General features: G+C 37.4%; 3 protein-coding genes across 3 annotated transcripts; all 3 read right to left on the bottom strand.

The window, feature by feature from the left end:
- Positions 1-849: 849 nt before the first annotated feature.
- Positions 850-1,215, bottom strand: LOC125206825. The gene has a single exon (XM_048106047.1). It carries the CDS (start codon positions 1,213-1,215, stop codon positions 850-852), a length of 366 nt encoding a protein of 121 aa, XP_047962004.1.
- A 3,916-nt stretch (positions 1,216-5,131) lies between these two features.
- On the bottom strand, positions 5,132-8,122 carry LOC125203707. The gene has a single exon (XM_048102117.1). The coding sequence runs from the start codon at positions 6,412-6,414 to the stop codon at positions 5,455-5,457; it is 960 nt and encodes a 319-aa protein (XP_047958074.1). The 5' UTR covers positions 6,415-8,122; the 3' UTR covers positions 5,132-5,454.
- An 82-nt stretch (positions 8,123-8,204) lies between these two features.
- On the bottom strand, positions 8,205-13,336 carry LOC125203706 (glyoxysomal fatty acid beta-oxidation multifunctional protein MFP-a). Its single transcript, XM_048102116.1, has 18 exons — positions 13,177-13,336; positions 12,032-12,103; positions 11,879-11,944; positions 11,744-11,800; positions 11,564-11,631; positions 11,397-11,478; positions 11,153-11,208; positions 10,726-11,028; positions 10,545-10,631; positions 10,225-10,399; positions 10,016-10,137; positions 9,755-9,918; positions 9,423-9,677; positions 9,205-9,326; positions 8,995-9,116; positions 8,757-8,905; positions 8,541-8,679; positions 8,205-8,417 (listed from the first exon to the last, which is right to left on the bottom strand). Exons 1-18 carry the CDS (start codon positions 13,274-13,276, stop codon positions 8,382-8,384), a joined length of 2,175 nt encoding a protein of 724 aa, XP_047958073.1. The 5' UTR covers positions 13,277-13,336; the 3' UTR covers positions 8,205-8,381.
- Between the last annotated feature and the right edge of the window lie 280 nt (positions 13,337-13,616).

The raw sequence follows: 13,616 nt of genomic DNA, 5'->3' as shown, positions 1-13,616 counted from the left end.
TATCTAACTTTAAAATGTTTTTTTTTTCTTTTCTCAAAAGATATGAGTTCTACAATAATCAGTGTAGAGTATTTATAAAATAAGTGGAACCCATATGTGCAACATGCTTACATGCATGTACCCTCCAACAATAATAAAATTTTGAAACAGTAGTATAATAAAAATGACAATTTTGGAGTACTCGATTTAATTCAACAAATACGCCCTAAAAAATTGGTGGATGTACATAATAAATTTTGGTATCATGTTATAATCAAACAACGTGCACAACATCAATATGTGACAAGAACCATAAACTAGCTGAGGCTCATTAAGTTCGTCCTAACACTTATTTAATGCGTTTGCATGTACTATTATTTACTTGAACAATTTAAAGAAACCGCACCATACATTCAAAATATTAAAACAAAAAATAATAAGTAGTAAAAGATAATCTCCTTGAAATTTTAGAACTCTCAATAAGGAATGTGGCCAATTGCAGTGACCGACTTCACTACTGCATTTATATATTTTTGAAATAATTTAGTACTATTTAACTATCAAAGCTCTATAAAACTTGAACTAACTTGTAATTAAGTTGAACATCAGCTGGATTCAATTATAAGCCCTTCAAATATGTTAACCCTGTAACAATATTGGACTCACTATTACAAATACAGAGTGATATATTGGAGTAAGTCTTTATTATTTCAAATCTCACCTACCAATTGCAAATGGAGATAACATATATGCAAATGGAGATAAATTATAGTAGGGCAGAATTTAGTAGAAAAGATAAATATATAAAATATGATATGAAGATCACATAACTCTAGATGAGTTACCTATCCTATCAAACTGGCCGTAGTATTAATCATCATCGTTGCTGCCGCTAAAGATGGACACTCTAGTGCAGAGAAGCATCAGCAGCAGTAGAAGGAACACAACGATCCCGGTGGTAGAGCCGGCGCCACCGCCAGCGGTGTGTATGTAGCTGGGATTGGCGGTGGAGAATATTCCGGCGACAGATGATCCGGCAGCGGAGGAGAGGAAGTGGATGGCGAGGATGAGGGTTATGGGGAGGAGGAGGAGGCCCAAAGGGTTGAGCAGCTCGGCTACGGTGGAAAGCAGGGCGTCGCATTGATCCCCGATGAGTGTCGGCAGCAGCATCACCACCAGCACCACGGCTGCGAGGACGGCGGCATGGGGAGGGCCACCGCGGCGGTCTTCTATCATTGTAGATGGGTGGTAGCTAGTGTGAATGCGAAGTGGATTGAGCGGTTGGCTGACGTGAAAGCTATAATAATAAATTGCTGTCTACGAAAGCGGCACTTGCTATTTTGCTCATTTACATATCCTTGTATTTATAGGCAATGACAAAATATATCAAATTTTATGAATGGGTTGATCTTAAATCTTAATCAGAATGGAATTTGTGGCATAACTTGACTACTAAATTAGTGGTGGACTTGGAAAAAAAGTAAAGCAAAAATTTCACTAAAAACTTACAAATCAAGTTTTATAGAGCAAATGGCAATAGTCTATTGGGCCGAATGTAGATGACAAGAAGGCCCATATATACTTCTTATAGTTGGGCCCAATAACGCTCTTTTTGGCCTTTTCCTTTTGTAAAGTAAAACAAGAACCTACTTTGAACGTGGACACACCACGGCGAAGGAGTCTCTGTCTTCGTTTTCTTGGAATTGTTGTTCAAACCTTAATCTCGACGAACTCAAATTGTAGTTGGTGAGAAATAAAAGGCGAAAATGGGCGAAGAAAAGGGGCAGCTTCAATCAATCAGGGATTGGATCGTTGAGCACAACCTCCGCACTGTTGGTAACTTTGTGTGATGTGAATCCGGGAAGTGCCAAACCAATAGAAGGAACGAAGGCATCCAATGAACCATACCGGAGCTGGGGTCTACTTCAAACATCAATATACCTATCAAGATGGTGTCCAAATGCTCTTCTAAGACCATCATTGTCTTCATCGCCAAAAGAGCTTCGCGTGAGTACCTTACACATCTCAATCGGAGCCCGGATGAGAGAGTTATGATCGTTTTAAGAAAGTCGCGCAATGCAGAAAGAAACACGCAGGCAAGTGTTTTGCCAACCCGAAAACACCCGGTCGGGCGTTTTTGCCGAGAGATCAATTTTTGTCCAGAAACTTCACCCGGGCGGGTGAAATGAGCCATGGGAATCACCCGGTCGGGTGTTTTGTCCGGAATGTGACTTTTTGACCGAGACTTGTTTTGTAAGACTAAAACATGTTGTTTTATTAAACTACTACTAGTATAGAAGTAATTGCTGCCACAAGTAATGCATGATACATATTCCATTATGAATTTAGTTTGTTGCTTTTTGCAATCACATCTTTGCCTTGTTGAAAATGCATATTTCTTGAATCGATCAATGAAACAAGATATTTCTGAAGGGGCTGGTGAAGTATATTGCATCATATTTATTCTGTGATTGTTGTTTCCTTGTTATAATCTTCATTAGACTATATATATAGAAGCTCGTATATTTCTTTAATCATAACATAGTTCAGGTCTTGCCATTGCTGATCTTTTCCATTGTAGCCATCTCTAGTTTCCATTTGTGTTTCCTACCACTTATAATTAAGCACCTTCACTCTTTGCTCAACATAAGAAAAAGTTGACTTGCACTAATGCACCATGATTTTCTGCTTCTGGAAATGCTGTGCATGATCAATGAGTGTAAGAAATGTTGCTTGGATTTTCAGATTGCACGCGCAAGCACTAACTCCTATGATCACAAATCCGGAGCCAAAGCAGAGCGTGTGGCCAAGTTTTTAGACAACACAGGGATTGAAGTTTTCATCTCTAGTTTCCGGCTGATGTTCTGAAGAAAAGCACAAACTCGCCCTCGTTTTCTTGCTTCGAATCGTTGAGGGTTCTTCAGGTTTGAATGTTTGATGTTGAATAGCTCCAGATGGACAGCATTTTCCCTGTATCTCACTTGCAATTGTGATCATTGTGTATGCAAACTTCAAATCTTTTAGTATGAAATTCTTCCGTTTCAACGCAATTGGGCCTTCAGTGGATATCATCTATATAGGCCAAAACCCAAATCAAATAAAGATCAAAACAAAGGCCGTCTTTTTTTATTTGTACTATTTATTATTAATAATAATATTCTATAGAAACATGAAAAATTAAATAGGATGCAATATCTGAATTGAAGTGACAGGTTACAATAATATATTGATATGACAGGAGATGAAGATCATCTACCCCTACCACGTGACCCTTTTGCATAAATGCTTTCATTTATCAGTTATGCTTCTTGCTTTTTTTTGAATTTTTTTTTGCTTGAATTGAATTTGTTTTAGCAAGTTTTTATCAATGATATGTACGATTAAAAGTGGTAGTACTATACTTTTCATGTTGGCCATTTTACATGTTACGGCAATGAATTAATAATTAAATGCTAAGGAAGTAAATTTGTCTATGTTGGCATGCATTAGTCCAAGAAAATTGCGTATGAAGAGTAAATAAATTGAGCTCAACTAACGAAATGGAGTATTGATTTAATTAATAAAAAATAGTTACTATATTCCCCCATCCTAGTTTTTAAAGTACAACTCACACACATCCTATGTGATCCTCCATAAACCAATTGTCTTGATATTATTTAATGTTTTACTATTCACCTTATCCTACACGTCATGCTTAAGATCCTATATAATACAATTATGCAAGCAAATTAAATTGTGTCACAATAAAAAATTACCCAAAAATTCAAGGACCTCCCAAAACTTTGAAATATCTCACAAGTTCCCCATATCCAACTATTGTGGGTTCTATATGTCCCTTTTGAATCTCATGTTACGTTATAATCATATGCTCCACCATAGTCAATTTTCCCCAACACAATATTTTTTTTGGTGGTTAGCATTTGTAATCTTCCCACAAAATATTAGGGTGTTCATGAATATGTAATTTTTTAGTTTATTGAATGGTGTGATGATGTTCTACCATATTAATTATTTGACTATTTGAGGACTGTACATATATCTTATCAATGTTGTGGCAATTAGAGGGAGCACTAACCATGTTTCTTGTCTTGATAAAATGGTTAATAATTGGATAGGATGGATGGGATATATAGGATAAGAAGAGCGATTCCAAATCCCTAGCAACAATGTTTTCTTGTCAATTTGAGCTTAATTGCATTGTTGAAATTATTGCCAATTATTTGATGAGAATAGTGCTATGATTATCAGCTAAGACCAATAATAAGATAAGGTTTATAGATATACCTTTGAATGTAAGAAAAGTTCTCTCAAAAGTTCCATATCATTCAAAATTCTCTTAATATTTTTCTTTTAATTATTTGTTGACAAAAACATGTTCCCTTAAAAAAGTGCAACATCGATATTGTCTACAAATCGAGCTTCTTAGGTATGAAAACCAACTTGACCAGTTCACGATAATCGAATCAAAAGTAACATAAATTACTTTTTTCATCGAATAGATGATGAATATTTTTGTATTAATATGCATAAATACTAAGTCTAACGAAATGAAGGTGTGCTACTTAGGAGTTTAGATTTCATTGGATCTAACTAAGGCCTTTGAAATGTGTCTTTTTCTACCAAAATCTTGTGACCTAAATTTTGTATTCCATCTTATTTCTCCTCTCTTCTCACAATCATTCATTGCACACAACCAATAGTGGGTCCTCAAATAATCTTGTGACATATGTTCTCAAAATTGATATTTTGATTTTATTTTTTATTTTAAAAATAAATCTACAAACAAACTAGACAGACTCCTTCATGGAGACATAAAGTGGGGATCAAGCACCAAATCCCATAAAAGCCTCTTTTGCATGAAAAGTAACTATAAAACCATGCAATAAAGTGAGTATTCATCAACCAAAAGAAATTGCATCTTTTCAAGAATTTTGCTTTCAACTTTTGAACTTTCCGATAAAATCAACAACTGATAAAAGCGATGGAAAAAGAAAACAAAAAAGACAAATTCAAATGCAATCTCCAAAATTTTGATTCTATGTCAAATCACAAGAAAGCATAGTAAAATGATGTGTGTGTATTTCTTTTACCATTTTGGACTGAGAACCATGTTTTGGAGAGATGAAATAATTAAACCATACAAAAGAAAACAAAAGGTAAATATAGGAGTATATATTTATTCCCAATATTTGACCACCACATTACACTTACCAAGTTACCATCATACAAAGATGACCAAGATAAACTACACAACACTAGAGTAATCAAACCAACAATCATCCAAACATCTCAAAACCATGGATGATATGAAAACATAGCAATAACCAAGCATTCAACAATCATCCAAACATCTCAAAACCATGGATGAAAAACAGAGCAATAACCAAGCATCAACCAAGAATGTAGTAGTAATAATTTAAGGTATACTATCTTCTAACATACTCATCAAACTTAATCATCTCTCCCTCTCTCTCCTCAGCCACCCACAGCCAAGAGAGAGGGAATAGCAGCCAAGTTAGGAGCTGCATTCTTGGCTGAAACATCACCCCTTTTCACAGCAGAACTCTTCCCAAATGCCCTCATTGGACTTGCCAAAGCCCAACCCCAACTCTTGGTCCTCCCATGAGAGAGATGTCCCAGTCCCACCATTGATTTCCCACCTCTGTCTGAAGCTGCAATCAGATGTGAAGAGGATGAAGATGAAGTCAACCCAAATCCCCCAAAGATCCCACCACATCTAGCCCTCTGCCTACTGCAATCAGATTGCTTCATCTTCGGCTTCCCTTCTCTCTGAGACTCAACTCTTCGCAAGGTACAATCACCAAAGCCTGTGGAAATCCTCTCAAAGAAATCACCAGAGAAGCTCCTACTCCCACACCCCACAGATCTGGATCTTGAAACTTTTCTATCAAATGTGGTCTCATTATCGTCCACAGCTACAAATTCATCTCTTTTTCTCTCTCCCTCGGTGGTGGGAGATGAGAAGTTTAGATTTTTTACATGTTTGTCGGCCTTTCTTGAAGTGGGATGCTTGGAATAGTGGAGAAACTTCCAGAACCTTCTCTTGGTGGGAGTCTTGTAGTCTTGGTCGAAGAAATGGAGGCCTCCTCTCCTGGGAGTGGCGGTGGACTTGCTCCGCTTAAACACCATCTCCGAGCTCCTCTCCTCCTTGCACTTCTTCTTCGAGGCGAAGGGCAGCTTCCGACTGCTACCGGAGGAGGAGTCTGCGGCGGCGGCGGCGGCAGATCTGGAAGAAGGGGAGGAGGAGGCGGAGGAGGAGGGGAAGACGGCGACGGCGTAGGAGGAGGAGACGAGTTTTCCGAGCTTTTCTTGGAGGCAGGAGGCGCAGATGCCGCCGGAGGGGCTGCTGTGGCGGAAGGGGTGTCTGGCGCACTGCATGCCGCCTTCTCCGCCGTCTTCATGCACCGCTTCCATCCGTTTCTCTGATTGCGTTTTGGATCGGGAATTTGAGGTAAAAATTGAATCTTGATTTGTGGGATCTTTGATTTTTCTGTTAGTTCTGTAAAAAGAGTGGAGGTGCTGCTGCTACTGGTGCCGTGCAAGAAAATGGGGGAAGAGATGAGAGAGAAAGAGAGAGAGGTGGCAATGGCAAAGGGATATGTGATTTTAATGCGAAGAATGGAGTTGAAGCAAAGTGGTTAATGGCGAATGGGCAGATGTGAGTCCCCATGAGCACGTGCAAACCAGACTACACCACCATTTAATATTTACTACCCTAAATATACATAATGGTAAATTGTCAATCTTGTATTTTAGAAAATTACTCCCATTTATAAAATTTTGATATTTTCTCATATTTAATAACCAAAAATTGTCTAAACTTTTTAATGTGACGGTGCATACTGAAAAATTAAAAATATGATTGGTTAGTTGTTTTATATGACTTGGTTTACGCAGTTGAATATTTTGTTTTTTTTTATTCCTTTCGTTGGTGAATAAGAGTTACTAACATTTTTTCATTTTAATCCATCTGCATAGGAATCTCGACTCATATTAAATTTATAATATAATTGACCGATATTGAAAGTTGCAGTATTGATCAGAATTCGGTCAACCTTCTTTTGTAATTTTTTTTTGTCAATTTAGGCTATACAAAATACTAGGAGTACTTATTTAATCTCATGTTATTTGAATAATTTTCATTTATAGCAAAAATAACATATTCAAATTTACTTACTTTGTTGCTCTCCTATTTCATTCTTTGTTCTTTCTCCTACTTTATTTTCTTTTATATTTTAACTAAATGATAATTTCTTAAATTTCATAACTAAAAAATGACTCAAGTGTCATAAAACTGAGACAAATATAATTACTAATTTCGTAATTACGAAGGAATATGAATATGACAACCAAACTCCAGTTGTTTTCTTTCGGTTATTTGATTTAGTCCTTTTCATTATTAAAGCATCTCCATCCACAAGAATGCCTCTCATACTAGAATTGGAATAATATTGATTAAGACTTTCTAGAGGAAAAAATAGGGAAATTGAAGATGTAGACTTTGTGATTTGTAATTGGTGATTAAGCTTGCATCTCATCTATATCACAAATTTATGGTCAACATATAGTTTGTTTAGAAAGTAGACTATGTATTTTTTTTTTCGAGATGAGCATTAAACAGTAATAAATCGTGATTTTACTCGCTATTTTTATTAAATATTTGTCATAATTGTACATATAGAGAGTTTTTATATTTGGTTTCAAAAGAAGCTGTGATCTTCTAATTTGTAAACTGCTAATAATAGTTGTATATGTGTGTGAGACAGAGGGCATCCAATTCAATCTAAATCAACTGATTATTTGAAGGTGAAGAAAGTTGGTCTCTTTCTGCTACAGATATAATTAATGTTATCCTATTTCAGCCCTTTTCGCTTCAATAAGAATCAAAACTGTCTTAATTGTAAAAGGGGACCATCTAAATAAATACTACTCCAAAACTCAGTCATTCTTTCCAACTAGTACGTACGAATAATACTCCGTATTACTAGCGGTCCCTGATTTATTACTCTTTTTTTGAAGAAAATTTAATTGGAAAAAATTAAGTGGAATAGAAGTCTCATTTTTAGTACTCTATTACTTAGTTTTATAATGTAACATGAGTGAATGTAGTTTTATCACATACTACGATCGAATCCAAGAAGAATATTCAACTGCTCAAACCTTTGCATAACTCAATAAGTGCAAAAATATGAAGTAAAATACGATTTAACCAAACAAGTTCACTTGTAATAAAAGTTTTATACTTCATCTTTCAATTCTTGCAATTACACTTCCTTATTCTACTTCACCTCTCCATTATTTTTCTCCCTTCATGCAACCAAGAAACGAACATCAAACAACGAACCTGGGGATGCAAATAGCCAGCAAACCGCACAGCAACCTCACAAGCGTGACTTTACCGGACTCGACATTTGACTCTACATAACAGAAAACACGTGTGTCACCACAGGCGACGCCAATAGCCAGTTTGGTAACAAGAAACCAGATATAAACTTATCACAAGTCGACAACATAGAGAAAATCGAGTTCCTGGTTCTCACCAGAGGTGCACCCTTTGCAGCTCGTTCGGCTAAGTAAGAGCAAGGCTTGAAAAATCCTCCGTACGAGTTCGACCATTCCTCCAGCCGAGAGCAGATATATTTGGATCCAAGAGAATCAGCCCAGAATATGAGACCTCCCCTGTTCAAGACGCGAAATCATTATGTAAAATGAAATGTACAACTGGGTTCTTCCCATCATCGACTGCTTAAGCATACCTGTATGGGGGGAAGCCCATGCCCATGACAGCAGAAACATCAAGGTCAGCTGCTTTGACAGCAATACCTTCGTCCAGTACACGACACGCCTCGTTCACCACGGGGAAGAATATCATTTCCACGATATCCTTATCCGACAATTTTGTTAACTGGACATGATTTCAACATCACAAGTTAATAAAAGGGATGCATTACGAGATTTACGACCAAGAGTCCCAGAAAAAGATGAGACCGTAACCTTAGGGTCGATGGCAGCACCAGACATCTCCCTGGCTTTCTCAATGTACTTCTTGATTTCAGGGTCGGGGTTGGCCCTGCGCTTGTCATCATAAACGTAGAAACCTCGACGAGTAGTTTCACCTAGAGACGGTACATTGCCAAGTTAAAGGTATTTATGTTTCAGTATAGCCAAGATGGAGTATTTTTTTAGGTTGATACGAAGATTTACCTGCTCTCTTATCCTCTTGCATGAGCGGTATCAGCATAGACTTGTAAGTTCTTTCTGGAAAGTTCAAGACAAATTGTCCCCCGGTGGCAATCGCCACTCCAAAACCAACAAGATCACACAGCCTACAAGCATAACACAACGATGTCAAAATCTTGATAGTGTTACGCTATATCAAAAGGCGGATATAAGTGCTCAGGTGAAAAAGAGCTACAAACTACCTGAATGGGCCCATCGGCATGCCAAATTTGGTGATTGCCTTATCGATCTTATAGATATCTGTACCACGTTCAACAAGTAGAAGAGCGGCTTGAGTGTAGGGGAAGAACATTCGGTTGACAGCAAAGCCTGTGCAATTTCCAACCACAACAGGCGTCTTCCTAATCTTCTTCCCAACATCGAGCAAGTCAACAATAACTTGAGGAGATGTCTTTGGTGTGCGGACGATTTCTAAAAGTGGCATGACATGGGCAGGGCTGCAGTAAATACAAAACCGTGTTTTTATCTGCCGTTATACGCAGACGGTGTAATTCAGCAACTGCATCATTTTTACCTGAAAAAATGAGCTCCGATAATGCGATCATGAGACCTAGTCTTCTCCCCAATTAAATTCAGGTCGATGGTAGAAGTGTTGCTAGCAAGAATGCAGTGTGGAGGACAGAATTTCTCAAGGTCAGAGAAAATTTGCTGCTTCAAGGATACATTCTCAATGACAGCCTGTTACATGTTAGGGAAACAAATTACTTCAAAAAAGTTGGCCAAAGGACAGCATGAGTCAGAGCAAAAAACAAGGTGATAATTTTTTTTACAATACCTCAATCACCATGTCTACGTCTCTAAAGCTTTCATAATCGAGGGAGCCTTTGAGCAAAGCAATAGTTTTTTCAAACTTCTCTGGACTCATTTGCCCTTTCTTTACACGACTTTTCAGGTTTGCTGATAGAAATAGATACGAGTCAAAATAGATGTACATTTATCTCAATAGAGTTGATAATGAAACAAAAGAGACCGGATAAGTCTCACCTTTCACTCGATCAATTCCAGCTTGTAAGAACTTATCATTGATTTCTTTCAGGATAACTTGGTAATTAGCGAGAATCAGAGCCGTCGCTATTCCGGAGCCCATTAGCCCTCCACCAAGTATAGCGACCTTCTTTACACTCCTTGGTTTCAACCCCCGATCCGAGACTCCAGGAACCTGTTAGCATCAAGAAAAGAAAAGTGAAACGTCTGTATTCACATGAAAAATCATTAGAACTTGAGTGACACTTTTTCAAGTTGATATGTTACAGTTTGATTATTTAATGAAATCGTAATTGATTACTAAAGGATTAAATTTTGACCTTTGTGGTACCCCGCTGGGCAAAGAAAAAATGCACCAAGCTCTTGCAAGTATCCGACTCCAGGAGAGATTGGAATGCCTCAGCTTCCTGGATTAATAAAAAAATAACAAAGCATTTCTTATGTGTAAAGAGATTTTGGTAATTAATATTCAAGGAATTTACAATCGGAGTAGAAATGGACCTTCCAAAGTCCAGCACGAGCACCAGAAACTACACCCTCCTCGATAACATCAATGCAAACCAATGGATGCATGAGGTTTGGAGCCCGTTTACGAGTCTGAGCTCGTGCAAACTTCAGTATTTCCCTTGCTTCACCTAGAGGTTCCAACTTATCAGTCTTGTAATAACTGATAACCCATGGTTTTTTAAGCTCCAAAATATCAAGAGCCCAGCGACGAGCGGTATTCAGCAACTCATTCGGTGGAACAATAGCATCCACAAGTCCCACATTCAAGGCCTCCTCCCCTTTTACAGGCTTTGAAGTCTACGGTAGAGAGAAAAACAGATAAACTGACTGAAAATAGACTTGAAGCCAAAAAACTCAACCAACGTTAACAAATTGGAAATAATAATTAATAACACATATATTAGCAAGTTTTAAAGCTTACCAGCATCATTTCAAGAGCCTTAGCTATGCCTACAAGGCGTGGAAGGGCCTGAGTGCCTGAAATACATAACACTTTGTAAATATCTTTTTGATTCTGAACAGACTCACAGAGCACTTTATATTACCACTGGAACGTTATAAAACGACAGAGAACGGTTAAACGCAGCTTGATCACTTGATGAGATAGCCAATCGCCGAAAATCAACAAGTATGCTATTTTCCAGTGAAAAGAACTATTTCCTTACCTCCAAATCCAGGAATTATTCCAAGCTGCAGCTCGGGCAATCCTAACTGAGCAGTAGGGGTAGATATACGTGCATGACAGGCCTGTAGAAAAGCAACAACAGATCATATAACAATTTTGAAATTTCCATATGGACCTGAAAACACTGAATTTAGGTGCAGAACTTACCATTGCAACTTCCAATCCCCCACCCAATGCAAGACCATCAACAGCAGCCACAAATGGTTTCCTTGCAGCTGATGCAAAATTGTTAAACCAGTGATAAGTTCACCGCATAAACAGAAGAACAAATTATTCCTATATGTTGAAAGAGTATTCAAGACAATAAAGGAGGATTTCTTAATATACCTGCAACAACATCACTGAGAATCTCCAGTGATACAAAACCAGGTTTTGGAGGTTGAACTGTGATTAGAAAGCAAACAAGCACAGATGAGATACTTAATCAACTTGTCGAATGCGAATATAAACAACCACACTTACTGCTTTTGTTCTGAATTTTCGTAAACGCGCTGATATCAAAACCACCTGAAAACTTCCCTTTTGCACCTGCTCAGAACATGAAAAGAACCACTTGATACAACAGCTATCCTTGGTGTTCAACATGAAGAGTAGGAATAAATGACATTTACATACCGGTGATAACAACTGCCTTCACATCCTGTCTGCTCAGCGCCTGCTCGCAGCTGTCTTTTAAACTGTACAACACTACATGCAGAATAGAGAGGAGAAGAAGAATTAATCAATGGGCTGAAAAGAATTTCATTCAGCCCTATGGCTCTAAGCAAAGATTTCGAATGAATCAATTCTGGTCCTAGTCTACTCTATCAAGTTTGATGAATTGGGACACAAGATGTCAGGGTAAGAACCGAACAATCATCATCAGGTCCTAGCAACACTAAACTAAGCACATTTTCACTATCCCTAAAGTTACATGAATGTATTGGTATTCTACACAGCTACTTTTTTGAGTAAGTCCACGATTTACTTAAAAAACTTCCCACACAAAACAAACGCATGATGTGTCGCAATCTTGAAGCTTGAAAGATAATATATCAAAACTCTTATCAATTGATCCATGGCCTGAAGAATAAAGCGGAGGAGAATATGTGCATAGAGATAATTGTAGTTTAACATATTTATCATGCACTACACATTTTCATCTCTAGTTTAACCATAGATGCATTTCCCTTTCCTGCAGATCCTTGCTCGAAATAGAAAGCTAAGTCAATATATTACCCAATATCTACTGTTACATAGGCCCTTACTCAAGAAACTGGTAGAACTAGCCCAGCACTTAACCCCTCTCTCAAATTTATCCAAAAAAAGAAGATACACACATATATATCATCAACAACTGATAATGACAATTATAACACTACAAAGAAAGCCATATCAACCAGACCAAGAAAAAGAAGCTAATACAATTAAATCTCCTAAAATTTCAGCCAACATATATATATATCTGGAACCCTCGTAAGTAGCCATCAAATCATATGTTCACAAATTATCAGAACTTTAGGTGAAAGCTAAAATTTGCAACATAAAACAAACCTCCTAAGTAGCAATCAAAACATTTGTTCACAAATTATTGGAAATTTAGGCAAAAGTTTGGAAAATAAAACAAACTCCCATAACTAGAGATCAATCAAAGTGAATTACAGAAAAACTATCAAAACCCAATAATCAGCTAAATTGATAGCACTATCAAGTAGAAAAAGAAAAATCATGAATAAAATAAAAATTGTGGATGATCGGCGAAATTGTGAAAGCGATGGTACCATCAAATGAAAGAGAATTGACGGGCGGGTTGATGATGGTGATGATGGCAACTCCATCAGCTCCGACATCAAGAGTCGTTCTTCCAGTAGAGCTGCTCATATTTGGGAAGTCGTGAGTGTTTCTTGAGAAAGAGAGAAAAATGGGATCTGTGTGAGGTACTATCCAGGGATATTTATATTTATTGGAAGTTGGAACCAAGAAACAAGAGAGATGGGGGTGTCGTGTCCGGAAGTGTGAACACTGATGACGTTGCACAGCCGTTTTGAATTGCGAACCAAAAAAGATAAGCTTTGATTTATGTGTATACACGCACACTGTGTGTATTTTTGTGTGTAGAAATGTAAGATGCGTGATAATGATATCGCTTATTTTACTAATGAATAAAATCATACGCTTTTTAATTGAATTAGATAGTAGTAATACTCTTTTTTTTTTCATT

This window comes from Salvia hispanica, chromosome 2 (assembly GCF_023119035.1).
Source record: "Salvia hispanica cultivar TCC Black 2014 chromosome 2, UniMelb_Shisp_WGS_1.0, whole genome shotgun sequence".
Lineage (NCBI taxonomy): Eukaryota > Viridiplantae > Streptophyta > Magnoliopsida > Lamiales > Lamiaceae > Salvia > Salvia hispanica.
Note: the sequence above shows the minus strand (reverse complement) of the source record. Positions and strands in the feature narration are given on the sequence as shown.